Source organism: Planococcus citri, chromosome 5, assembly GCF_950023065.1.
Source record: "Planococcus citri chromosome 5, ihPlaCitr1.1, whole genome shotgun sequence".
Taxonomy (NCBI): domain Eukaryota; kingdom Metazoa; phylum Arthropoda; class Insecta; order Hemiptera; family Pseudococcidae; genus Planococcus; species Planococcus citri.
Window position 1 is genome coordinate 15,116,613 of NC_088681.1, and position 26,498 is coordinate 15,143,110.

At 33.4% G+C, this 26,498-nt stretch overlaps 1 protein-coding gene across 4 annotated transcripts in view; it reads right to left on the reverse strand.

The window, feature by feature from the left end:
• LOC135848818 (zinc finger protein basonuclin-2-like) overlaps positions 1 to 25,200 on the reverse strand; it is a 212,504-nt gene extending 187,304 nt beyond the window's left edge. For 2 of the 4 annotated variants that reach the window (XM_065368850.1, XM_065368849.1), the window contains exon 1: positions 24,195 to 25,200. In XM_065368850.1, the coding sequence (XP_065224922.1) occupies positions 24,195 to 24,246 (52 nt within the window). In that variant the 5' untranslated portion in view covers positions 24,247 to 25,200. Of the gene's footprint in view, positions 1 to 15,703; positions 16,932 to 24,194 lie in introns of those variants that run through there. The other 2 variants (XM_065368848.1, XM_065368846.1) reach the window with 2 other exon arrangements.
• Positions 25,201 to 26,498: the final 1,298 nt, after the last annotated feature.

Below are 26,498 nucleotides of genomic sequence, written 5' to 3' on the forward strand. Positions count from 1 at the left end.
AGGAAAAATGCAGCCAAAGTCCTCTGAACATTTTAACGTTCAATTTTTCTAATTTCTTATTTCATTCTGTTCTGTTTGATGTCTGGTTTAAATAAACGTATTTTAAGGAATGATGAGAACTTCACTTTGAACATGTGCTCCCTCCCCCCTCCTCCAAAAACAATTTTTGATCTATGAATAGAGAAACGAATATTATAGAATGCAGTCCAAGTCCATTTAAATATCAAAAAGTTGTCATCTTGATTGAGAAAAACGTACGAAAAATTATTGTATTTGTTAAGGTGAAAAAATTCCATTATCGTTTACAAATTCAAGATTATGATGAGAAAAAATCGTCGAATTGACGTTTTTTTTTTTTTAGAAGAAATTCTTGATTTGAAATCGTTGAATTGACGTTTTTTCAGAAAAAATTGTCGATTTGAATTTGAATTGAGATTCCGAGGGTTATGGAAATCGAGAATTCTGCTTTGTTGCTCTTGTCTTCTTACACACCCTTCCCCTCTTCTTGAATTTTTTGTCGAAGCGAAACCCTAAACTCATAGCTTTGTCAAGACATGGAGTCTAATGGTGATGAAAGTCATGAATTTTGCTCGAAACACACTTGAAATTTTTTTAAAAAGCCCAATAAATGAAAAAAAATCGGAAAAATTGAAAATCTGTTCAAAAAATTGGAAAAATTAAAAAACTGAAGACCTACTTGCCTACTATACAAATTTTTAATTTTTTTTCCAGTTTCAAGTGATTTATAATTTTTTGGGGGATGGGGGGGTGTGGGGGGTTATTTTCATGAGGTGAACATATGAAAAATAGGTTATGAAAAAGGTCACGATTTATTGTCTGTGAGTCAGGAATAAATTCCAGAATTTGGCTTGGAATTGGGAGGGGGAAGGTCGATTAGTTATTGCAAAATTTGAAACAAAAGCTGTAACATTTGAGATTTTTTCATGAAGAAGTTCATTTCCTTTAAAAAAAATCATAAGGTATTGCGAAAAAAAAATTCTAAATGCATCTTGAAAAATGCCAAAAAAAATGAAAGGAAAAAAAGGGCAAAAAATGAGAAATTATTATAGTTTTTGGAACCGATTTTTTTTTTTACAATGTTATGGTACTCTCCTTTATAAATTGTGGGTAGGTGGTTCTATTTTCATTTTTTTTTTTTTTTTTTTTTTTGAAAAATCAAAGGCGAGTTTTACACGAAGGATGCTTATCTTATTCTTGTAACACGATGGTATTTTCTCTACTTCGTACATATTTTGATAAACCACGTACACATTTCTGTCTTCTTGATATCTGAGGCGGTCTTGACGTCGTCGTCATGCCCCACACGTCAATTCGATTCCGCGATCTGGCTGACTAATTCACACCGAATCATCCAATCAGATCGCTTCATTGCTCTATGATGAAGATGAGACGATCGACTATTCCATGTAATACTCGTATAACAATCCTTTGTTTCTATTTTAATTGCATTTCCATTTGACGAAACGAGACGTCCGTCCACGTCGATCAAAATGGCATACACGAGCTCGAACTATATAAACTCGTCATAAAGTCATCTTCTCATCCGAATACCAGATCATGATTCCATTGCGAGATAAAATAATACGATATATTTTCGATGCATTTAGAACACTCATCACAGCACAGACGTATACTCGTATGTACGAAAAAGCAAAATAAATAAACAATAAAATCCAGCGATGCCATAATAGCGCGACATCGCTCTCTATGATGGCTGACACGACGATGGTGTGATCGTACAGGTCGTAAAAGAATAGGAGAAAAAAACACGAAGATGCGAATTACATACATGTGTGATGTAGGAAAAAAAAAACAAAAACCGTCGAGATAAATTATAACCACCGACGAACCATCGTCATCAATAAAATAACATTATCGCGGGCCATTAAAGCTCCGATGACTTTGGATATATTAGCTCGTGTTTTTATTCAAATTGACATCGGTATATTAAACTCTCTGTGTAGAGGATGGAATTTCGAATATGGTGCTCTGCCATGTCCATGTTGGAGATGGAAAAAACACTATAGAATCGTAAAATTAACGCCATAGATGTGTTTTAAATGCACGATTAAGTGTCCATTGCAATAAGGGATTTTTCGAAGCTGTTTTATTATCTGCTGGGCTTGTAATATAGTCACACTATATACGAGGGTTTTCACGACGACGACGATGATGATGATGATGATGAGGGAATTTTGCATCAAGGTGAAGTCGTCGATGAAGGATTTTCCAAAATGGTACCCTTTTTTTATACGTGGACGATGGACGAATAATTTGAACAGAAGGGAGCTTAAGGAGCATTTAAATTAGAAGAAATTGATTTGATATTTTACTCGATGAACATATTGACTAAATTTTGCAATTCAGACTAAGTGAAAATAATTCATTATTTTTTCCCATAAATAAGAGAAAAAAATTGATTTATTGATACGTTTTTAAAAAAATTATAAAATTCAACCAGTATAATTTTGAGCAAACACGTATAAAATGTGAACAAAACTGTGGTAACAGCCACATCGTCGAGTGAACACGATAAGCAACACGCTGTGGAACGTTTCAATTTCACTGATACCAAAATGCGATTATGTCAGTAGAGAAATAAATTTATTTAAAAAAATTAATTATCCGTTAATTAAATAGGTATAATACCACGAATAGCGTCCCGTACTCGTATATAGCATGCATGGCACACTACTACATGGAAAATCTGAGTATGTAAAATATACGAGCTACGAGCACAGATAGATACGAGAGTATGTTGTTTAGAGGTGTTTTGCTGTGCTGATGATGTACTATGGTTGGTTGTGTGAGGCAAAGCGAGGACGAGTTAATTAACATTTGACAGTTGTTCGCGCACGCTGAGCTATGGCGTATCGCCCGCCGTTATGATAAAAGGCCAATTAGTATGCGGTGTGCCTTTTCAATATTATTAAGTGTACGATAATATAGTGTACTCTCACACACACACATGTAGTAGATAGGTATAAAGATGTTTAACTAACCCACTAAGTCGTATAATAAATATGTATTGAAGATACCTATACGAAGTCTTCGGTTTTTTTCAAGTGCTAAAATCTGCACGAGCTCGAGCTCGTGAGCAGGTTTTTCAATTTTGCAAAATGGACCCAATACGAGTATTTTACTATCGTATGGCAAATAAAAAAAAAAAATATGTATTGAGGGAATTTCGAATATATGTTCATCTAGATAAGCATCGCCGGCCAACAGAAATACATCAATTTATGACCGAATATGACTCACGTCCGTTTTTCCAAGACTTCTGTGGTTTTTCTTTTAATTGCTTACTTAGGTACTACGAAATTTTAATTATCTCAAGTTACAGGTAGGAAATCATTCGGAAAAAAATTACATCGAAAATGAATTCGTCGAAGTTTACTCGTATACTGATGTAGGTACATTTGTACATAATGGCGATAAATACCTACCTATTTAAAGAAGTGACAGTGTAGGTAATAAAGTATGTTTTTTGTTTGATTGAAAAAAAAATCAGGTCGATTGTTTCTGATGAAAATTTGAAAGTTACCAACATTGAGCCGAAAAGGCTACACATTTTTTTCAAAAATTGATGAGGCCAACGGGGTGGGGGGGCATGAATTTTAGAAAATTGTTTCTAAATTGATGGAAAACTTCAGGAGTGAAATTAATCCGAATTTGTGAACTTAGCTAGAATTTTATTTAGGTCATTTGAAAGAAATATTACACCCAAACTGTAAATTCAGGTATTCAGCACTCCCATTCAATCCTCTCCCCCCCCCCAAAAAAAAAAACTCTCAAGCAACCAAAAAAGTTACGAAACGCGAGCAAAACATTTTAATGCAGAACGTATAGATTACAAAAAAAAGCGAGATTCAACTAAATTCAAAGTAAAAAATATTACGAAACAAAAAATTCCAAATTCGATCAAGATTTTCGACTGTTCTAGCAAAAAGTAGAGCTTTTTCGTGATTTCTTCCAAAAAAAATTTGGACTACTATTTCATAACATTTTTAGTTAGAGAGCAAAACTTCAACAATTTTAGCAATAACAATAACTTTTTGGCAATTTTTGGCAAAAAATGACACTTTTGAGCACTTGTAAAACAGTAAAACTTTTAGGAATTTTTTCTGAAAAAAAGCAACATGAAAAAAACCTTCCAGTAATTTTGTTCAGACTGAAGGCGAAACTTTCGACTATAACTATTTTTGCAGAAAGCAAGGCTTGAAGAATTTAGTGAAAGATACTCGGGACTTTCGGGGAAGAGGGGGATGAAACTTTTGAGAAATTTTAGTCAAAATCGAAATGGTCAACTTTTCAAAGCAGTGTTTTTTGGAAATTTATGAAAAAAATCAAGATTTTAGAAAAATGTTTGCAAAAAATTGAAACTTTGGAATTGTTTGCAAAAATTTGGCGATTTTTTGAACATTTTTAGCAAAAAACGATTTTTTGCCAAAAAAATTTTTTTTAGCGAAAAAACGAAAATTTTCAACAATTTATGCTTACTAGCCAAAAAAATGAGGTTTTTTGGTTGGAAATTTTAGATACAATCAAGGCATTTTTTGTGGGGGAGGCGGGGAGGGGAGAATCAGTCCCTCCAAAGAGAAGTTTGAAAATATCAAAAAATTGCCATAAAAAGCTAAAAAAAATGAAAAAAATTTAGTGCCAAACTTTTAAAAAAAATTTTTCGATTTTTTTTTAGGTCAAAATTTTTATTTGAATAGATACCAGATCTATCAAGGAGCCACATTGAAATTTTCGAAAAATGGAACATTAATAAATAAATATTGAAGAGCAAAAAAAAAAAGGTGATCAAATTTTAAACAATAAAAAAATCATTTAAGCACTTCGATTTGTTTCTCAAAAACACAATGTTGAGAGGAGGGGGGGGGGTATGAAAATTAGGGACTTGCAACTTCAATTTAGCGTTCCCTCCCCCCCAGGAAGGAAATTCAAAAAAAGGCCGGGATACAATTTTAGATAAAATAGGTAATTACTTAGTAAAAATTTTAATCAATTTTATGGCAAAAAGTGAGACATTGACAATTTTAACAAATCTTCTAACCATCACGAAGTTTTTTTTCGAGATTTCACATTCGTATATCTACTTACTAATTCCCTATCTCCCCTCTCCACCCCCCCCAAATGTTGAACTTAATATTTTCATTCTTTTCAAGTTAAAAGGGTAAAAAAGTGTTGGATTTTTTTTCCAATTCACTGCATTTCCTCGTTTGTTTGAGCCACTATTTTTTCTTTTTTGCATAAAAAAAACAATATCAAGTTACGTGAAAAAAAATTAAATCAATATCTAAAATTGGAAATTTATTCGGAAATCAGTCCTGTATTCATGGTCTCTGATATGATACCTAATTTTTCAAGATCAAAAACTCAAACTTAAGTCAAACACGTACCTACTTTCATTTCAAAACTGATATCTTAATTTCATTTTTTTTATATGCTAATTCCCTTAGAAAAATTCAGATTGCTCAAATTGAAATTTTACTGCACTTTTTCTTTCAAATTTTTCCAAAAATTGTTTCTAATTTCGAAACGATTTCAATACCTACTTTAATAGACACCTATACGTAAATCAAACCTCGAAATCTTCAACACAATTTAGTATGGCACAATTAAATCCAAACAATTCAAATTTTGATCATTTTTTCCGCAAAATTTGAAAAATTCCCAGAAACTCGAACTCGAGCATTGAAATTTAGCATCGAAACGTTCATCATCAGCGCATTAAAAAACATCATCGGAGCATTCTAAACAAAAATCACAGCATTTGACATCATTCTTACGAATAATTTCTTATCTTTTAAGTACATACATTCGTACATGGGAAAATCAGAGTATAAAAAAATCTCCACCATAAACATCTGGTCGCGCAACATTTCCACACACTATTGCCATTTATTTATTCGAAATGCGATACCATGCACCTATTACGCGTACACTAATCATGTCGTGATGCTTTCATATTATCTAGTTGAGAATTTTTTTCCTTCTTTTTGAACGTATCGTATATTTTCTCTAATAATATTCGATAAAATAGAACTGTAAGAAGTACAAAAATGAGAACACATTATAGCCAAAGATACGCGTAGATTGTATACGATAATATTCAAAAAGCGAGTCATTTCTTATCGAGTAAATACCTAAACAGCTATCGTGTCTTTTTCCCTCAGATTTTGTCCATTTATACCAAATTAGTAAAAAAAATTTCGCCGCTAGAGTCCCTCATAATTACTCGAAACTTATAAAAATATCTCTACTGGTACATTTATCTCTCTATTTACGAATCTATACTCGTATATCCGCTCGAATCTCTTATCACGTAGTGATTTTTCTCTTCTCTTTAACAACTACTCGAGCTTTCTTCAATGACGAGAGAGGAGAGATTAATTGATCCGGGCGAACTAATTATATATGAGGACGTTACTGACTGCTGATGATGATGATGATGAAAATACACATGTATTTTTAATAATTGTTAATTGATACACGATAACGAATGTACATAGATTATACGTACTTTTGAATCAACATATGTCTTTTTCTTTTATCTATCAGCCTTTTTTCCTCTGCTTCGTTTTGTTTCTAGTTGTTTCCAAGAAACGGTGTAAAAATCAAAGTTTATTATGAATTATGATTTTATATTTTTCATTCATTGTTTTATTTCATTGATTTATTCGGAAAAAATGAAAAAAACATCGATGACCAGTTGATTACCGCTTAAAGTTCGTAGGTGATCAGGAAGTTTCTACTGATAAGAGCGATTTTCATTCTAGAGAAAAAAAAAACAATACCTAGTCCGAGTCTCGTTTCTTACCCCTTTGTCCCCTTGTCATCTATATTTACTTTCATATATTGCTGTTTTTGTTATCAATACGTCGTTATTTTCAAAGCCATCGCTCACTTTATAATACGTTGATTAAACTACTCTTATCATCATCTCACTTATAGACATCTCTGTTTCATCCTTCAAACACTCTCACAGCATCACCATCACCATACAAATATCGAAAATAATGAAATAAAAATGGCGACCTCCATCCACAAATATATGATAACCCCACCTGACACAATCGTTCAGACCGGACGTTGCGTATATTCATAAAATTTATAGACTCACCTCACCTCGCACAAATCAAGCAAAACCTCGTCATTCGTATAAGGGGCAAGGGCGGGGAAAACAGCGTTAAAATTTTTCCAAGAAATCTCTTCTTTCTCGCGAGCTTTTTTTTATCAACAACAATGGCGCGTATCGCGCTCTCGGCTAATTAATGTGGCATCTCTACTACGTTTTATATAGGTATACTTGTGTGTGTGTGTCTACGAGTATATCTCTATCTGTAGCTGTATACGGTTCACTCTTCTTCTCGCAGTTCTCGCTCGCATAAGTATCGATTATTGTGAAAACGGGAAGTGACCTGTATCGACGTTTAGACATTTACCGTTATGTATATATTTCTCGCTGCTGCTCCACTGTGTATATATCTTCTATAGTACATAGGTACTATGAGCGCATTCGTCCATCTTTGTCGCTCTCTCCCCATTATCTACACGCATCTATGATGGCTAAAGCTATAAATGAAGATCGAGATACAGATACAAAGATATGAAGATAATGATACAATCTCGTAAAACTTCGCGCAAGATGAACATCCGTAGTATCGTACCCTTTCAATATGAAGTTCATTCACGTATAGGTGAGGAATTTACAAGAAGAGTGGTGAGATTGATTGATGGATGACCAGGAAAGGGGTGAGGGGGGAGGGGCGTACAAAAAAGCTATGGTAATAATCGAAGACAATCGCCATTTTCGAAAATGCCTCTCAGGGTGTCCAACAAAATGTCAAAATCAAAAAGAAAGTCCTTTGGAAAGACATTTTCAAAATGAAAAAATTCCAACACCCCCCCCCCCCCCGTAATATGTTCACAAAATCACCAAAACGAATATTTCGAGAACTTATAATTTTCCTAAATTTATTTTTTTAAATACCTATCAAAAAAAAGAAGTTACTTCAACATTCAAAAACGTGAAAAATTGAGATTTTTCATTGCTCAACTTCAATTTTTTTTTTTTTTTTTTTTTTTTTTGGGTGTTTCTAATTACAAGATTATTACACCCGTGAGGGGGGGGGGGCTAGATTTGGTTTGTGAGGCCGATGTTTTCTACTAGGGAGATGAATTTTTGTATTTCTGAGGGTTCGTCAGGGATAGTAGGTGGGTTTTCTTTTATCTGTAGTGTAAGTCTGTTTTGTTTTAGTTGGGGACAGTTGAAAAGTATGTGTTGGATGGATATGGGTTCGTTTCTGCAAAATTGGCATGAGGGTTTTGGTTCTTTTTGGTATAAGTGGTTATGTGTAATTTTTGTGTGGCCTATTCTTAGTCTAGTAATCAGGATTTCTTCTTTTCTGTTCAGGTGGCCTAGATTTTTCCAGGGGAGAGTAGTTTTTTTATGTTGGAAGAGTTTGTTTGAAGTTTGTTGTGACCAAAAGTTCTGCCAGTTAGTAAATGTGTTGTGAGTGATTAGAGATTTAACGTCATCAGGAGTGAGAGTGGTGAGAGGGGAGGGGGTAGCGGCTGTTTTTACTAATCTATCAACAGTTTCGTTTCCAGTAATACCTGTGTGGCTGGGAACATACATGAAGCTAATTGAGTAATCATAATATTGGAGGTTAAAAAGGGACTTATGTATGTCTTGGACTATGGGATGGTCAGAAAAAATGTTTTGAATGGATAGCAGTGAACTTAGTGAGTCGCTTTGGATTAAGAATTTTTTATTTTCTGATTGAATGGAAATTATATCTATTAGGCAATGTTTTATGGCAGTGAGTTCAGCAGTAAAAATTGAGGCACAGTTGTGAATTTTGAAACTGAGAACTTTGTCATTAATTGAGTAAGCATAACCAGTATGAATATTAGAAATTTTTGAACCATCTGTGAAGCATAAGTTATATTCAGTATAGTTTGATAACAGTTCTAAGTAATGACTCTTGATTAATAATAGGGAGTGATCATGTTTTGGGTAGTTTCTTAAGTAAAATTCCATCTGTATAGGTTTGAGAGACCAAGGGGGATAAGATATTGGTTGATGTATTAGGTTTTTTAGGTTAATTTGTAGGTTGTTCATATTTTTGATAAATTCTGGGATTGGACCTGAAGTATGGAGGAAATGCTGAGAGCTGTAGACATTGAGTGACCTTTGAAGAGGGTGAGATGGATTATTTGCAACAGTTGTTAAGAATTTGTTTGTCATGAGAATTTTCCTAAAATCAGGAGGAAGCTCTGCAGCTTCACAATAAATACTATCAATTGGAGACGAATAGAGAGCACCTATGCAGATGCGCAAGGAGGAATTTTGAACAGTTTTGAGAATGTTAGTAGTTTTATTTGACAGGTTTGTAAAGCATGGACTTCCATGTTCAATTTTACTACGTATCAGAGCTTTGTACAAGTGAAGTAATAGTTGGCGTGATGGGTTATACTTTGGATTTTTAACAATTTTTAGTAAATTTAGACGTTTGTTAAGTTGAGCTTTTATGTTGAGAAATGAGGCGTCCAAGTAAGTTTTTTATCAAAAGTAAGTCCAAGGAATTTAGTGGTTGGTTTAAAAACTAAAGGATGTCCTTTGAATTCAAGGATAGGTTCTGGGTAGGTTTTATTTCTCTTGGTAAAAAGTATACAGTGAGTTTTAGATTCAGAAAATGTTAGTCCATTTGTTTCAGCCCATTTTTCAATACAATTTAGAGTTTTTTGGATCATTTCTGAGGCTAGTTTGATGTTATTTGAACGTATTGAAATGTTTATATCATCTGCAAAAATTCTTAAGGAAAGAGGTTGAGGAATAATACTACAGATATCATCAATTAGGAGTATAAATAGTATGGTGCTAAGCACAGAGCCTTGAGGGACTCCATTTTCAATATCAAAAAGTTCAGAGTATGTATTTTCAATTCTGACTCTAAAGGTACGATTTGATAAAAAGTTTTGAATAAAGTAAGCTAAATGCCCTCGAATCCCTATAGAATGTATTTTTCGAAGTATTTTGTATCTCCATGCTTTGTCAAAAGCTTTTTCAAGATCAAAGAAGACTGAGAGTACAAATTCTTTATTTTGAAAGGCAGTATTGATTTCCTGTGTAAGACTAAAAAGATGGTCCAGAGTAGATCTTTTTTTCCAAAAGCCACTTTGAAAAGAACTGAGGGAATTTGTAGAGTCAATATACCAAGTAAGACGTTTCATAACCATTTTTTCTAGAATTTTACATGGGACAGAAGTTAAAGAAATAGGGCTGTAACTGGAGGGAAGGTGGACATTTTTCTCAGGTTTAAGTATGGGAATGACAGTTGCAGTTTTCCATGTTTGAGGGAAGGAATATGAAGACCAGATTATATTATAGAGGTTTAGTAAGTCATTTTTACTGGTGTCAGAAAGATGTTTCAGCATGTATGGATGAATATCATCTGGTCCAGGTGATGAATTTTTGATGTTGTGGTTTAAACAGTACAGTAGTTCGTTTATAGAGAAAGGTGCATTGTATGGTTCAAGGTTATCAGATGAAAAATCAAGTACTAAATTTTCAGTTTGGTTTTTGATTGTTTGAAAAGCTTCACTATAGGAACTTGTTGCTGAGACTTTAGAAAAAGATTGAGCCATGGTGTTAGTTATGTTATCTAATGAAGTAATAATGTCATTGTTGTGGAGAAGATATGAAATGTCAGATGGGACATAGCAGCCTTTTAATAAATGAAAATTTGAAAAAAATTGAAAAAACGAGGATTTTTGGATACCTATTTAAATTTCAGAGTTACCTACTGGCATACCTAATTTTCCAAAAATTTGAAACAAATTCGTCAAAAAATTGGTTTAGGAAGATGCAATTTCAATTTTATTGGCGAATTTCTTTAAAAAATCCAATCTGACGAAATCAAAGAGTAGGTAAAATTTTCAAAATCACCTCATTAAATTAGAAAAATTTGAATTGAAAAATTTTCATCTGACGAAATCAATGAGTACAATAATTTTCAAAATCACCTAAATTAGAAAAATTTGGATTAAAAAAATTATCATCTCGTGAAAAATATTCAAGCGAATCAACTTCGAATTTATTTCAAATTTTCGACTTGGAAGTCTTTTCATATCAAACTCTTCTGGCCCTCCGAAATGGAAACATTTATTACTCTTGTTAAAAAACACGACCTGACAAATTCAATATAATCTGACGTAGGGTGTAATAATCTAATAGATAATTATAACCCCCCCCCCAATTTTTTTTGTGTAATTCACTGAGATTTTCAAATGTCTAGCGACGATGAAGATGGTCCCATTCACATTAAAGTAGGCTACTTTTTGGTATCGTTATAGTATTGAATTGATAAGACAACAAAAATTGAAACTCGAGCAAATACTTCCAAAGAGTATAATATTTGCAAATACGCGCCTATTTGATACTCGTGCTACCTACGCAACTCCTCACAACTCGATTCAATTTTCCATCTAGGTTTTTTTTTTCGCCTTTCGTTCGCGTTTAACGCCCATGTCCACATCGTGTACCTACGGAGACCTACGGCTACTGCTTAGTACAGGTCGTTAAAAAGTTTTAAAACTTATTCGAAAACAAGATTTTACAGTCGTTAAACAAAATTTACGCGCTTCTAAATGGAATTTTTAATTTTACGACACTTTAAATATAGATTTAGATAATTTAACCGCGTATATCTATTATAATACAATCCGATCCGCGCGCTTCTATACTATAATCGCGACCATCAGCCTAGCTCAGCTGCCTTATAGGTATATGCGTCCAAAGACTGTGAAGAGCCAAAATTTGACTGCAGTGAACAGAGCAGGGGACATTGTTGTGTGCGATGATTTTTAATTATTCATACCTATACCAAATTTATATTAGTCACGTAGGCATATAAATTAATAATATGTCGTTGTTATAATAAAATGAAAAAAAAAACGACTCTTATGGTGGATTTTTATGTATTATTCCACCTATATGTGACTAGAGACAGTGAGAAGGTGAAGGGGAGGGTGTCCGTGTCTTGTCGTAAACTATAGCGCCAAGTTGTCCAGCTCATAAGCGAAGATGGAATTGAAAACTTCATTTATGAGATGACCCCTGTTCACTCCACTCTTTCTATTCTCTATATTTTCTATATAGGCAGTTCATTTGCGTATGCGTATAAAAGTGTAGGTACCTTTACTATCGTAAATCGTCGAAATATAGCGCCTTGATTTTTTATTACCTCGAAATGGCCGTATACACGAGTAACGCGACATATAAGATGACCAAGAATATAACGTCATAGATAAGAATAGGTAGATATATACTTGGAGATAGAGAGGTAAATTTTGTGCGTAATTCTTTATGTACAAGGAATTGTTCAATGATTTTTCTTGAAAACAAGACGTATAGATGAACGAAAGAATCGTATTAAATCATAAATTATGACTTATGAGACTGATGGTAGGTAAATGGCTAAAGTACGAGTTGAAATCAGAATTTAATACGATTAAAAAAATAAAAGTTTTGCAGAAGACATTATCAAGGTGCAGGGTATAATTTTCTCAAAGAATTAAAGTTGAGGTTTACACCTTTGGCAGTTTTTTTTCCCTAATTCATTATTATATTTTTTTCACTGTAGGTTTCATTCAACTGGATTAAACTTTGCACCCCTTTTTTCGTTTTTTTAGTTTAAATACTAATTTTTTTGATAGTTTGACGAGACCTAGAATTAAAATTATAGCTTTACTTTCCGAGCTGCGAGCTCTTGAATGCATTTTGCATATTTTCGTACATTTCGTATGCATGTGAAACAGCTACACGAATTATGAAGTTGCTAAAAATCTGTATTGTGATATTCGCACATAATAAAGGGATGGTTGTTGCATTCGCTGCATTTTTGTGCATATTTAGCATCACGATAAAATGCATAATATACGTTGCAACGAATGCATATTTGAATTTTTTTCCGTAATGTGGTAATAAGCAGCGCGTGCAGCGTAGTAAATTTTCATTAAATTGATGTACCTAATTATAACGATGATGTCATGTACAAAATTGGCAGTCTATTTGCATAAACAGTTATCCGGCGACGAACCGAAGACAAAATTAACTAAGGAGCACAAGAGTGGAAATGAGTAACACTTTGTCTCGATTTTCACACCGGAAATGTAACCTTTTCGACTCGAAAAAATTCTCTATTTGGCGTAGAATTTATTTTAGTTTTTTTTTTTTTTTGATCTTCGTAAATGGTAATTTTTAAGTCAAATGGATGATTTTTCGAATATTTTTTTAGTTTGCTTTTTTTTGGTTGGTCCACAGAAGCGATTTTTGGAGATGGGGTGAAAATCAGTGTTGCCAATTTCTTAAGCACCAAAAATGGGCTGGAAAAGTCGAAAGATGATATTTCTTTTCTCTATTACGTCTATGCTCAAAAATTCTGAAAAAATCACCTCAAGTACAATTTTTTATTCTGATTAGCGTATCGAAAAATTTAAGGTGATGTTTTTTCATTATTCTCGATTTATAAAATTTCAAAGGTTACGAAGAAATATAATTTTTTATGTTGAAATGTCTAAATTGCGGAAAATGACGTATTTTCATCAATTTTACTCCACATTGGAATGAAAAATCGATAAAATAAGTTCAGCTTCGTGTTGACACTTTTGATAGTTGACTTTTCATACAGACTTTTCATAGTTTTTTTAAATCCTTTTTTGTGTATCTAACTATTACTCAAAAATTGATTCCTCCCCCCCCCCCCCAGAAAAAAATTAATGAAACCAAAATCGGAGGAAATTAAATTTAGAGTCTTTTAGAAGTCATCAAATTTCCTATGGGATGTGAAAAAACAAAAAATCGAAACCGAAATTGAGGAGAACATAAAACGCTTTTATGACAATTTTTTTTTTAAAAATATGGTGTGAAAATAATGAAAAACAATTTGTTCATTTTCTCGAGAAATTGATTTTTCAAAATCGAGAATGCGAAGAAAAACTTTAGCCCAGTTTTTTGGTATGTTGATCAGAAAAAAAATTGTATTTGGGGTAATTTTTTCACAATTTTCGAGCATGGATTCGATGGAGAAATATCATTTTTCGAATTTCCCAAATAATTCGTGAAAAGAACCTAAACTGATGGCAACACTGATTTTTACCAAATCTCAAAAAAAAAAACACTTTCATGGACCCACAAAGTAACTATAGCGAAAACTTCAAATTCGCTGCACTATTTCTAGTTTTGAAAAAACACTGCCTCACTCGGACTTTACAATCTCCCAATTTTTTCTTCAATATTTTGAGCACCCCTATTTGTCCTGAAAATACACTTTGAGAACTGCGGTTTGCTCCATTTTTCATCTCCCTGATCGAGGTTTATCCATAGTCCACGTCAAAAAAAATAAAGCTCGACTATTTGACATGAAATAACCTTAAACAAAATTTTGAAAAAATAAGAGAGCTCATCTCTGGAGATTTTTTTTGGTAAAAATTTCATAAGTTGGCTGACTCAAGAGAATGCTCTTTCATCTCATGATTTTGGGTTGTTAGGTCAATTTTTCAGAGTTGAAGATTTAAGGGCCCTGCTCAGAATGGTAGATACATCGAGTGCTCCAAGCCCAAATAACATTTGTTTTTCAAGTACCTATTCATTTTAAAAAATGAAAAATACTAAAAAAAATAATAATGAAATAAATTGCAAAAATTTGAAAAAAGAGACGATTATTTATTTAAAAAAAAAAAAAATTCTAAGTATCTGAATGTAAACGATTAAATTTTTATTTAAGGGTGCAAAGAATTCAGATATCAACCAAAATAAATACATATTTCAACTCTCGGTGTAAAGTTTTGAAGAATGAAAAAAAAATCATTATTGTGAAATCTCAGTACCTAAGTAACAACTTTTTTTTGTGCACCTACTTATCATATTTATATTCAAAGTAGGTACCTACCTATTTTTTTAAATACCTTTTAGATCATTTTCAACAGGTTATTGTTTCAAACAATTTGATAAGGCTGATGAATGGAATGAAAAAATATTTGTAATGTTTTCAATTCGAGATGATCTTGATTCTTAGAGAAGATTATTCGAACAAATTTCATTTTTTAAATTAAAAATCTTCAAAGTTTCAATATGTGGCCCGATGGCTCATTCGTAAAATGCTTACATACCTATTATAACCTATCATAAATTTATAAAAGATGCGGATGGATGAATTTTCTTCAGAGTTCCAGCTGAATGTGAAATTTTGGACTTATTGTTTGACCTAATAAATTTTATTTCTGAATTTTTGAAGTCATTTTTTTTCTTCAAAATCCATGTTTTTTAATCTGAATTTTCTGAGATTTTCAAACGTTGCAACACTGTTTTTTTTTCTTTTTTTTTTCATAAAAAAAATCGCTATGTGTATTTATTCATTGAGAGATTCTCAAGCTTTGACGATTTTTGTGACATATTTTCAATTTTTGAACCTGTTAGGCAGCTGATAAACTTTGCTTTTTATGCCAGTATTGCCGGTGATCGTAGATGTTGTTTAGAATCTATTTCAGAGTTAGGATCAGGAAGGGAAAGACAAGAATATGAGGTAACATTTGCAAGATATGTATACCTAATCTACCCGAATAAAACCGAATCGAGGCATTTGCGATCATAGCATCAACTAATACTTACTATAAAACGGCTCTAGATAATGCTTCATTGTAGCATCGGATAATTTGACAGCATTTTCCAGCATCGAGACTGTATTGTAAAAATCTACTCGCGTTTAATCTGTGTGACAACGTCACAAACCAATATAGGACTAACTAATTGACGATATCTTGAGCTTCATAATATTGACGAATGCATCACTACAGGTGTACGACATTTCCCATTCCTTCTGATCCGTAGCTGGATAAAGTTCTAGCATAATCCATTATGGATTTCGCATCATCGATTCGAGTCAAGAAAAAAATCGGAATTGGAATCGAGAAGAATTTTCACGCGAACGATTATGTGCATGGGTCGCAACAGCGTGCTGTGTGAGGAGGATATTTTTAGTAGGTCAATCGATACGTGCGACGTCGACGACGACGATGACGATGGAATGGCACAATAGGGCGCGCGAATTTGGTATCGAATGATTTGGATATGATATCGTAGGTATAGGTAGGTATCTATAGCATTAGCAGGTTAACGGTGATTGGGCGAAAAAAACGACACAACATCACATGGTATAATCGCGCAAATAATATTAATATTTTTGTACAGGTGACATTGGTGGACATCAGCACGACACTAGAAAGCCATCACAATCGAAGCATTGGACGAAAGAAAAATTAAAAAAGAGCCACTCGCGATGACACTGTCAACTGTGAAAAAAAGAAAACTTGCACCAGCACAGCAAAGTGGCACTCGAGCACCTTCTAAACTTTGTGTGCGCCGCCAACAGCAGCACCAACCACGACGAAGAAGATGAACGCGACAGTATGAAGAAGTCGTGCCGCGGCATCTGCGACGCTGCGGACAATGGGAGGACACAGCGACATCAGCAATACCAGTAGCTGACTATGGCGGAGGTATCAAGCGGAGAACGCGCGCAACTATAGCTATAACGCTGCTGGAGAAAATTGGTGGCGATCCCTTATAGTATAGTAAAATGATAGGTACACGACGAGTAGCGAATTTCACAGAGAAGACGAAGGAAAAGACGTACTAAAAGTGGAAGAAGAAGGCCAACAAACCGAACGGGATGTCACACGGAAACTGGCCGGCTCTGGCTCATGTTGGTTCGAGCGTAGATTTTGTGTATCGCGTAGATATAGGGGGTTACGACGATATATCTGTGCTGCTGGGTACAAACACACACACACCCAGAGTATACTCACGCACACAGAGCAGAGCAAAAAATAGGGGGACGCGCACACACACAAACAGAAGAGTCGATCTACAACGACGGTGAGAAACAGCGAGAGAGAGCAGACGACGAGGATGAGATAGACTGCGGATGCGGCAGCATCCACAACAGCCAGCGTCAGCGTCGATAGAAGAGAGCTCAGAATAGGCGACCGTGCGCCACTCTCTCTTCGCACCCCTGTGCGAAACAGAAACGGATAGATGGAGAGGAAAAACGACAACAACGACGACGACGTCGACAACGAGAACGAGGACGGTGGTGAGATGCAGGGTGTTAGGGTTCGGGCTGCGGCAGCGACGACGACGGTGGCGGCGGTAGCGGCGGCGGAGACAGCAGGGACTGTCCCATGCGACGCTGCAACTCCGGCACCGGCAGGTAGAGAAACGTAAAGGGTTGCGAAGAGTGAAGAGAGGCCGACGAAGCAGAGAGATGGGACAAGCCACGATGCTGATGGTGATGGCGCACTCGGTCATGCGCCCTTTTTGTCAACCTCTCTTCGTGTTCTCTAATCCCTTTTGTCGTCGCCCCGCCGCTAATCGACAGCCTGTACCTTCCTTCTTTTTCAAAGCGGACCAAGTCGACGTCGACGTCGTCGTCGATGCTGCTGTAGCAGCTTAAGCGACCCCCCTCGATTCTCGCAGCCAAGTAAGCCAATGACATACATACGAATGACATTATATGCAGGGTGCGCAGTGTCGAAGTGTCGCCCTTTGTATGGAGTAAAGGCGGTGACAAAAGTTTTCCTCCTTCAGGTTGGAAAATGATACTACCTTTGCTGTTACTGTCATTGGGAAATTATGCGGGAACAAACTGCAGCAGCGCACTCTGCAGTGGAAATTTTGTTGGGTTTTTTTCAAAGCAGGTGAGTGCTTTAATTTGGTATATAAAAATCTAAACATGATGAAACCTGTCAAAAGGGATATCATTTCACATACTTCCACCTATTTGGGATTATTATTTCACCAATATTTAATTTTGTTAGGTTGAGTGTCATTGCTATGTTGTGTGTTTTTACAAAAAGATCCTGATGTCACAGCAAAAATTAATTGTGTCATCACAATTCAAATCTAGTAAGTAAGTTATGAAATACCAGTTGGAAGGGTTATTGTGTTACAGATTATTATAGTTTATCAAATTATTGTCAATTTGATATTGATATGTTCAAGTACCATTGTGACAAATCATTAAAAACCGTGCTCTCACAATTTAAAACTATCAATAGGTAAGTACATTTTGCATAAGTTATTAATCATGTTATACAGGGTGACCAACAAATAGTTAAAGTAAAAATCAGCATTTTCGTTTCTGAGAGTAATAAGCACTGTGAGAAGCTCGGAGGGTTGCATAAATGCAGTACATTTAGGAGCTACACAAGCAACGTCTTTGGTTTCTCCGAAGCAAGGCTTGTTTTGGGAACGCAGTGCTGCCAACTTGAAAACTTGATAATTTAGCGAATTTCGCGGAATTTTAAAATAATAAAATACTTCAGGAGTAGTCCATGGAACTGGTAGAGGTTAACAAAAGAAACAAAAACCGCATGTAAAGTTTTTGCCTAACTTGAAATTTGAAGGGGCAATGATTCGGATTTCAATGTTCAAATTAATGAGTAAATTATTGTCTCACTATAAATTTTAAAACAACAGAAATTTTTTAAGATGGTAGGTGTTTGAACAGTAATGGACCAAGGGTGACATAGCAATTTGAATTTTTTGGATAACTTAATTAGGGAATTTTTGGCAAGCATTTTTCTACTTAAACTACTTTTTGGTCACCCTGTAGGATGATATTGTGGTGATGTTGGGTTATTGAAAAAATTTTGCTTGATATTGCTGATAGGTATTTCAATATCTTCAAAATTGATTGAAAAGTATGTACCAATTTTTTCCATTTTTATACTCATTATTCGCTTTTTTTTTCAGAAAAGTAACAACTGTGGAAAAAAATAAGAATGTATAGAAATTTGTTTTCATTTTGAGAACAAAAATTAAAAATTTTTTATAATGCAATTTTTTGAATTTCAAATTTCATCCATATTGCTGGTTGTTTTCACACTTATTTTCTCATTTCTTATGATATGATGATATTGTCAATATTGAATTGCTACATTGATATTTCCGTATGACAATGTTGTCGATATTAAATTTCTGTATGGATATTTCAATATGATAAATTGATAACATCCTCAATATTAAAATTTCTGCATCGATATTTCAATACAATAATTTTGTCGCTATCAAATAATTTCAATATTGATATCTTGAAATTAGATATTTGGATCTTGTTTCAATATATTGTTCTAGATATCAATATATCAACATCACCAGGTGTACTTACTTAAATATTGATTCATTTTCAGATCTACTATGTACATACCTACATTGTTGAATGCTCGATTTGAGAGTATTCATTTCAAAGTATCGATGAATACCAATCAATATTAGAGAATTGACACTTTTGGGTGTTATTGACAATTCCTGCTGAATATCAATACAATGATTTTGATACCTAATATTTATTCATAGTATTGATACCTACTTTTTCGATTGCCAATTTTATATGTCTAATATTGAGCACCTAATCTGTGTGACAACTCAACAAAAATTGTGTCATCACAGTTTAAAACTAGTAAGTATCTCTATCTACCCTTTATAGGTATGACTTATAATATTAATTAAGATAATTATGATTAGTTCATCAATTGCCAATTTGATATGCTATGATGATGAATGTGTTTATGACAACTTGATAAAAATGTTGCCATCACATTATCACAATCCACTCCAAAAAAAAAAAAAAAAAAACATATGATCTGAAGAAACACTCAAATGAAGATTTGCCAAGAAGATGCAATCTTGAAAATGAAACACAATTGAGCAGTGATTTGTCCAGGGCTTCAAACTAATACCCATACCCAAATAACCAACCAAAAATAAATAAATTTCTGTACCCAAACCCGTACCCAATAAAACCATTTTAAACCCGAATACCGGATACCTATATCAAGCACTACATTCAGGAATTCACCAATATTGTATCCAAAATAGTTAAAAATAAAATAAAATCTAATACCCATACCCATACCCAAAAAATTTTGGAATCTGATACCTGTACCCATACTCAAAAAGTGTTGAAATACTGTACCCAATCCTCTGAAAAAAAATTCTGCACCTGTACCAGATACCCATACATAAAACTGTTCTGGTACAAAGCCCTGGACCCTGGATTTGTACAATAGAAGCAATCTGAAGAGGAATTTAATCACTGATTTGTCTAATTGATGCAAATGATGCAATCTTAAAATCATTCACTGTGATCAACTGCAACATTTAGCAGAGATTCTGCACACCCTGTAATATGTATGTGGTTATTCTTTTTTTTGTTTTGTTTTGGTTTTTTTTTTGTATTCTATCAAGTGTTAATTTGCTACATGCAATAATGCCATTGCGACATTCCAACAATTTTTTTTTATTCTATCAAGTGTTAATTTGCTACATGCATTAATGCCATTGTGGCACTCCAACATTTTTTTTTTTTTTATTCTATCAAGGGGTAATCAACAAAAGTTCACAGTTTCACAATTCACACACCACAAGAAGAATCCTGCTGAAACAATCAAACCTTAAAACATACTTATCCCAATTTCCACAACCAACTACCAAGAATCCCCCCCCTAAATGTAGGTACCTCTATATAGGTAAGAAACAGTGTCACAATCACTTCCAATTTCACATCTTTCTTCATCGATTTTCACCCAGAATGAAAATTTCTGTACATTGCATACATTTTATTACAGGGACGTTTTGTTAGTGTATGCCACCAGCTTCAACGACACCGCAGCACAAAGACCCCCTATCGAGCGTAGAAAACGCAACCCGCCATACGTGGTACTGTTACTGTATAGAGAATCGAGTTAGAGAAATGGCGAATGCGCGATACGAACGCGAACGGCGAACCCAAGCGCGGTGACAATATTTCCGAGTACTCAGGTGTGTCATCTCGCCAATGCCGATCACACGAACCGCCTTCTTTGTCCGAATTTCTCGGGGAGTGTCGTCGGAGCTACGATACCATTCGTACCCCCAGTTTTCGAATTGCAACTTTAAAATAGAAAGGGGCGTTTCCTCATTTTCTATGGTACTTGAAAACTGGACGATTTTTATACACTTGTGTGCTTAGTTTTGGGAGATTTTTTTTATATGCTTATTTTTTTATGTTTGTGAGATTCGGTTTTAGTGATATAAATAGGTAATACTTATTTTGAGGGTGTATAAATACAGCTAAATGAAGTCTCAATCGATATGTCTCAAGAAGACTATAGTCTATTGACTTCATTAGATATTATTAATGAAGCAATGAAGCTGTTATCAGAAATACTTTCAGAATGTATCACTACAGTGAGAGTTGAATTGAAAAAAAAAGTGATCAAAATAATGATCTTATACCTACTTGTACATTTTTTAATTTTAAAATTTCAGAGCTACTGAGATCACTGCATATTTCTTTATGTAGGTGAACTAAATTCTGTACAGTAGGTACTTCACAATAATTATCATTAATGAGTTCATCAACATGCCATAATCTCATGATGATTTTTCATCTCATTTTCAATTTTTCCCTCCCTATCTCCCTATTTTATCACAAATCCCTTCCCTCAACCCTGCTTGTTTTTTTATTACATCTCACGCCACAATTTGACCTACATGAACTAAAAAGAAAAAAAAGGAGCATGTATGATGGTAAAACTATGTATACCAAATAGGTACTCTTATCTGAATGTCTTGAACATATAGCATAACTAAGCTAATACTATACAATTAGGTACCTATGTATGTATGGATGGATGGATGGATGAACATTTTGAAAATTGTTTTCACTGCCCAAAAAAAATGCCTATGAAAATGAGAGAACAAAATTACTGAATAATTTTTCAAAACAATGTTTTGGAGTTTTTTTTCCTATCTCAAAAAACTATATAATTTTAGATTTTCTCATCATGTCTCTTAGGAATAATGACTGAAGACAAAACACTAAAATTTGTCTCTACTTAAAAAAAATTTTTTCTTTTTTCAAAAAATTTTTTTTTTGATTGTCAAGCTAGATACTTATTCTACCTGCAAAAGTTTTTTTTTTTTTTTTTTTCATGAAAAAATAAAAGTTTTGGAACAGGGAAAATCATTAAGTAGGTAACCAAGATTAACATTATGAAAATAATGACCAAAAATTTTGAAGAGATTTTCTGTTCTACCTACACAATGTTGATTCAAAACCAATTGAATACTTTTTTTTTTGAATTATTACATATCTATGATTACACTTCAACAAAGTAGACTTGCCTACATTAGTTGAGATGGAAAGATGAAAAGAGTTCTCAGATCTTATAGTTAGGCGACCTATTGTAGAGCAGAGTGTAAAATATGTAGTTGATATTCATTTTTAAAAATACTCATTACATGAGGTTTTGATGAATTCTTCTCAGAAAATCAGTAGGTAGGTAGTGTTATTTTTCAAAATAGTCAGTGCAGGCACTTTAGCTTTTAAAGAAAATAACCCTCAATGCTTAAGGATATAATATTCAACAAATTTTGTCTTCTGCTATTTCTCCTATAATTTATAATTATATTTTCCAATATCAAAATGAAAAAAAAAAAATTGGATACCTACTATAAGTACCTACCTATACCTCTCAATTGGGAACGTTTTTCACAAAAAAAAAAAAATTAAAAACATTTTTCAACTGATTTTTTTTCGTGGAAAAATAGACCTTAGATATTTGGAAATTATTTATTTTCAAGACTTCATCAAAGTATATTCTAGTGCTTAAAATAGCAAAATCCTGCATACAAATAACTTCTTCACAAGTTCTCATGGGATGTAACAAAATTTCATTTTTGAAACGAATTTTACAAAATGAGATCTAGCAATGCCAATTGTTTTCAATACAATTTATTTTTCATAAAATAAGTAAGTTCCAACTGGCAAAAAAAATCACCATACTTGAAATTTTTCAAACATCTAGGTAGGTAGGTACTTTTGAAAATGAATTTACAAACAAGTTCTATTGATTCAAATCTGTTTAAAAATATTAAGTAATAAGTAATTATTTTTTTAATAGTCACATATTTCATCAGGAAATGAAAAATCTGAATGTGTAAAAAACCACTTTTAAGAACAAAATATGAAAATTCCTCATTTCTTTTGGGTTCAGTTAGCAAGTCAAATGTTCACATTATTTGCCCACTACAAGTTATTTTTATTCTTTGAAAATTAGCAAAATACATATACCTAACTAGTCATCAAAACCAAGATTTGGTATATTTTATGCAGAAATATTTGGGCATCCACAACTGGAATTTAAGTAAGGTATAGGTACCTATTTTTAAAATGTTTTTTAAAAGTAAAATTTTGTCATAGGTATGAAGGGGTTTATTCTTTACTCAGTTTGTAAAGTAGTTCACTATCATAGCAGCAAAATTTAGCATTTCATACTGAGATAGACATTTATCAAAGGATCATACTTATTCTGATTATTTTTTTTTAGATCCTTTTTGCCAATTTGAAAACGTTTTTAAAATTAGTGAAATAGTAGGTGGTTATCAAAAAAAAAAAAATCATCCCATCATATTTTATTTAAATTTTTGGTATTGTTGAAACTTATTTGCAAAATTATTATCATGAGTCAAGTTTTATCACTTTTAATGGTGATCTTTTTTGCTAATTGGCCATTGGGACTGACATTGTGAAAATATTTTGTATTAAAAACAAGATTTACCTACTCATCACATTTCATGTAAATTTTTTGAATTACAAGAATTTATTTTGAAAATAATTTTTATCCTTTGGAACTTATTTTGTGAAGTTATTTTAGTGTCAAGAACATGATTTACCTATCATTTTTTTAATGATATGCCTTTAAAATTATTTTGTGAAGAAATTATTGCAATAAAAATTGTTATTTAGGTATTTTATGCAGTTTTTGTTATTTTGTACTTTGGATTTGGAAGCTTGGAACTTTTTTTTGTGTAGATTCAAGAGAGTTTTTAAAAATAAAACTAGGTAGTTTTTAGCTTTAAGTGGCTTTCTTCAACCAAAAAAATAAAAAAAAAAAAAAAACTTACAAGATCACAAGATTTTGAAATAGGGCACTAGAGAAGCACAATAAATAAGCCACAAATCAATACCTCAGAATCCATTCGAATTTATCAACACAGAATACTCAAGTATTAAAATAAAAACATGAAAAAAAGCACAATGTAACGCACAACTCACCGATTCTGACATCCTTTTCCGAGCAATAAGCTTCCTCTACTTTTGTCACCATGAAAATAGCTTCAACAATAGATTCAAACGCAACAAATTTTCAATAACTTGAGCTAGAAGCAATTTCCAAACAACAATAACGTTGACGACAACGACGACGACGTGGACTTGGACGACAACAACAACAACACCAACAACTGAGACAACTGACAAATATCGGACGTCTTGAACTGGCAAACAGGGTCGCAAAGGTATTCGCATCTGTATCATGGGACAAGATGGCACAGAGATGGTCATGAACCTCGCAGCGATTTTCATGCACTTACAATCCATTCAAACAAAATATATGTCACAGCAAAAAATAAAACAAAAGCACTCGATCAAAAACAATACAGCGATATAATAATAAAATCGCGCAAAAAATCGATAATTTTTAAACACGAGACACGTTTTTTAAAATATGCGATAACTGCAACGGATATCGTATATATTTAAAATATACGATATATTTAAATACAAAATATATGGGAAATATCGCGATCAAAATAACGATATAAACGAACGAAAAATAAAACAAAATCGCATTATACGACACGTTAAAATAGACAGCGGCATAAAAACGAAAAAAAAACAAAAAACGATAATTGAAAAAAAAAAGACAGATAAAAACGTAAATATACCGGGCAAAAAAACGAACGAATATCAACTTGCCTACTACACACGTTAACGATCGGAGGCGAGACACATACTAAAGGCGCAATATAATGTCCTATGTCGTACGGTTGTCCTTTAGGCGACTTATCACTCCCGCTCGTCACCTCGCGCCTATCCCCACCACCGACGGTATACCTAGTGTCGGAAGTTTTGTCATTTGTCGTTGAATTGGAAAGAGGCGGTCTCTACAATGTCACCGAGTACCATCTCTCCTTTACCAAGCTACAGCATTCGGCTAATCATGGTACATTTGGCGGAGCTATAATAACGTTTAGGTCACCAGTTTTTTTGCTGCTGACTTGTACGACTTGTAGGAGACTCACTTAGGAGTAGAAAATTTGCTCGATATTGCGCTTATACTTATCGTGATAACGTTTTCGCAATTGTAATTCGTTATTTTGTTTTTTTTTTAAATTTAAATTTGCGATGACGTTTGCACGATATATTTCCCTGTATACGAATATTGCTAATTTGATATCGTTTTTCCTCGTTTTCATTGTTGTTGTGGGAGGTGTATAGATAGGTAAATACGCAGGGATGTGGTATATTATTTTCCATATACTTGAATATTGAATATTATTCACAAAGGAAGGTAGTAAAGTTAAAGGGTTATATCGATCATGACGTTTCCTTTTTTCCTCTTATATGTTTTGAAAATTTCAATTCGTATAGAGTAACGAAAGTGGCTACAGTACAGACTGATATTTCTGCTGCTGTATTTCATCTCACAACTGAAAAGCTTATACTGTATTTTTTTTTATTCGGTGTGAGTCTGACTGAACGATGAAGGCCGTGGGAGAGGGAGGATTATATGTACCTAGTGTACGTTGATGAGTGATGGTAGGGAGCGTTGGCGTATGTATAAAATTTAATAAATCCAGTTTAATTCTTCGTTTAGCTTAGATATACGGTATAAGTCTCATATCTTGATTATTTATGAAATTAATTTATTTCTAATCGCTGCTGTGTATAAGATTATCTTACGTATGCGGTTCTTAAATATCATTCGTGGTATTATAAATTGGCTCGAGTGGGAAGATGATCTTTGCGGAGATGGAATTGGAGTAGTTTTTATGGGTTGTGTTTTTTTTTTTTTTTTTTTTTTAAATGATATGAATAATATTTGATATAATATTTAGGTAGCATGGTAGAGGTGGACGAGAAAATGTGGTATATAACTGTGCTGCTGAATTTTGCTTGGAGGAATTTTTTGAATGGTTAATTAAGAGATGTTTTTATTTTAAATTTTAATATAAAAATAAGGTTATAGCTACTTTGAATAACCTTATATATCTTAGTTTGCTGATTGAAGATATTAAATAAAAAATTCGTGACTTCGAATTCCATAGATTGAAATAAAACTTGCCTTGGAAAACCCTCTGTTTTGGGAGGTAAAACGAATTTGAGGAAAAATTCCTCAAATGAGCTTATTTCGAAAATTGAGATTTTTATGCCCTGCCCCCTCCTCCCCCCAAAGTGCTTTCGTATCAGAAATTAGAATTTCTAAATTGCGTTCTGGATCCTGTGGAATTGATTTTCCCATCCTTATAACCGTTTTAACTTGATTATACTTACCTATAGTTACTCATGCTGGTAATC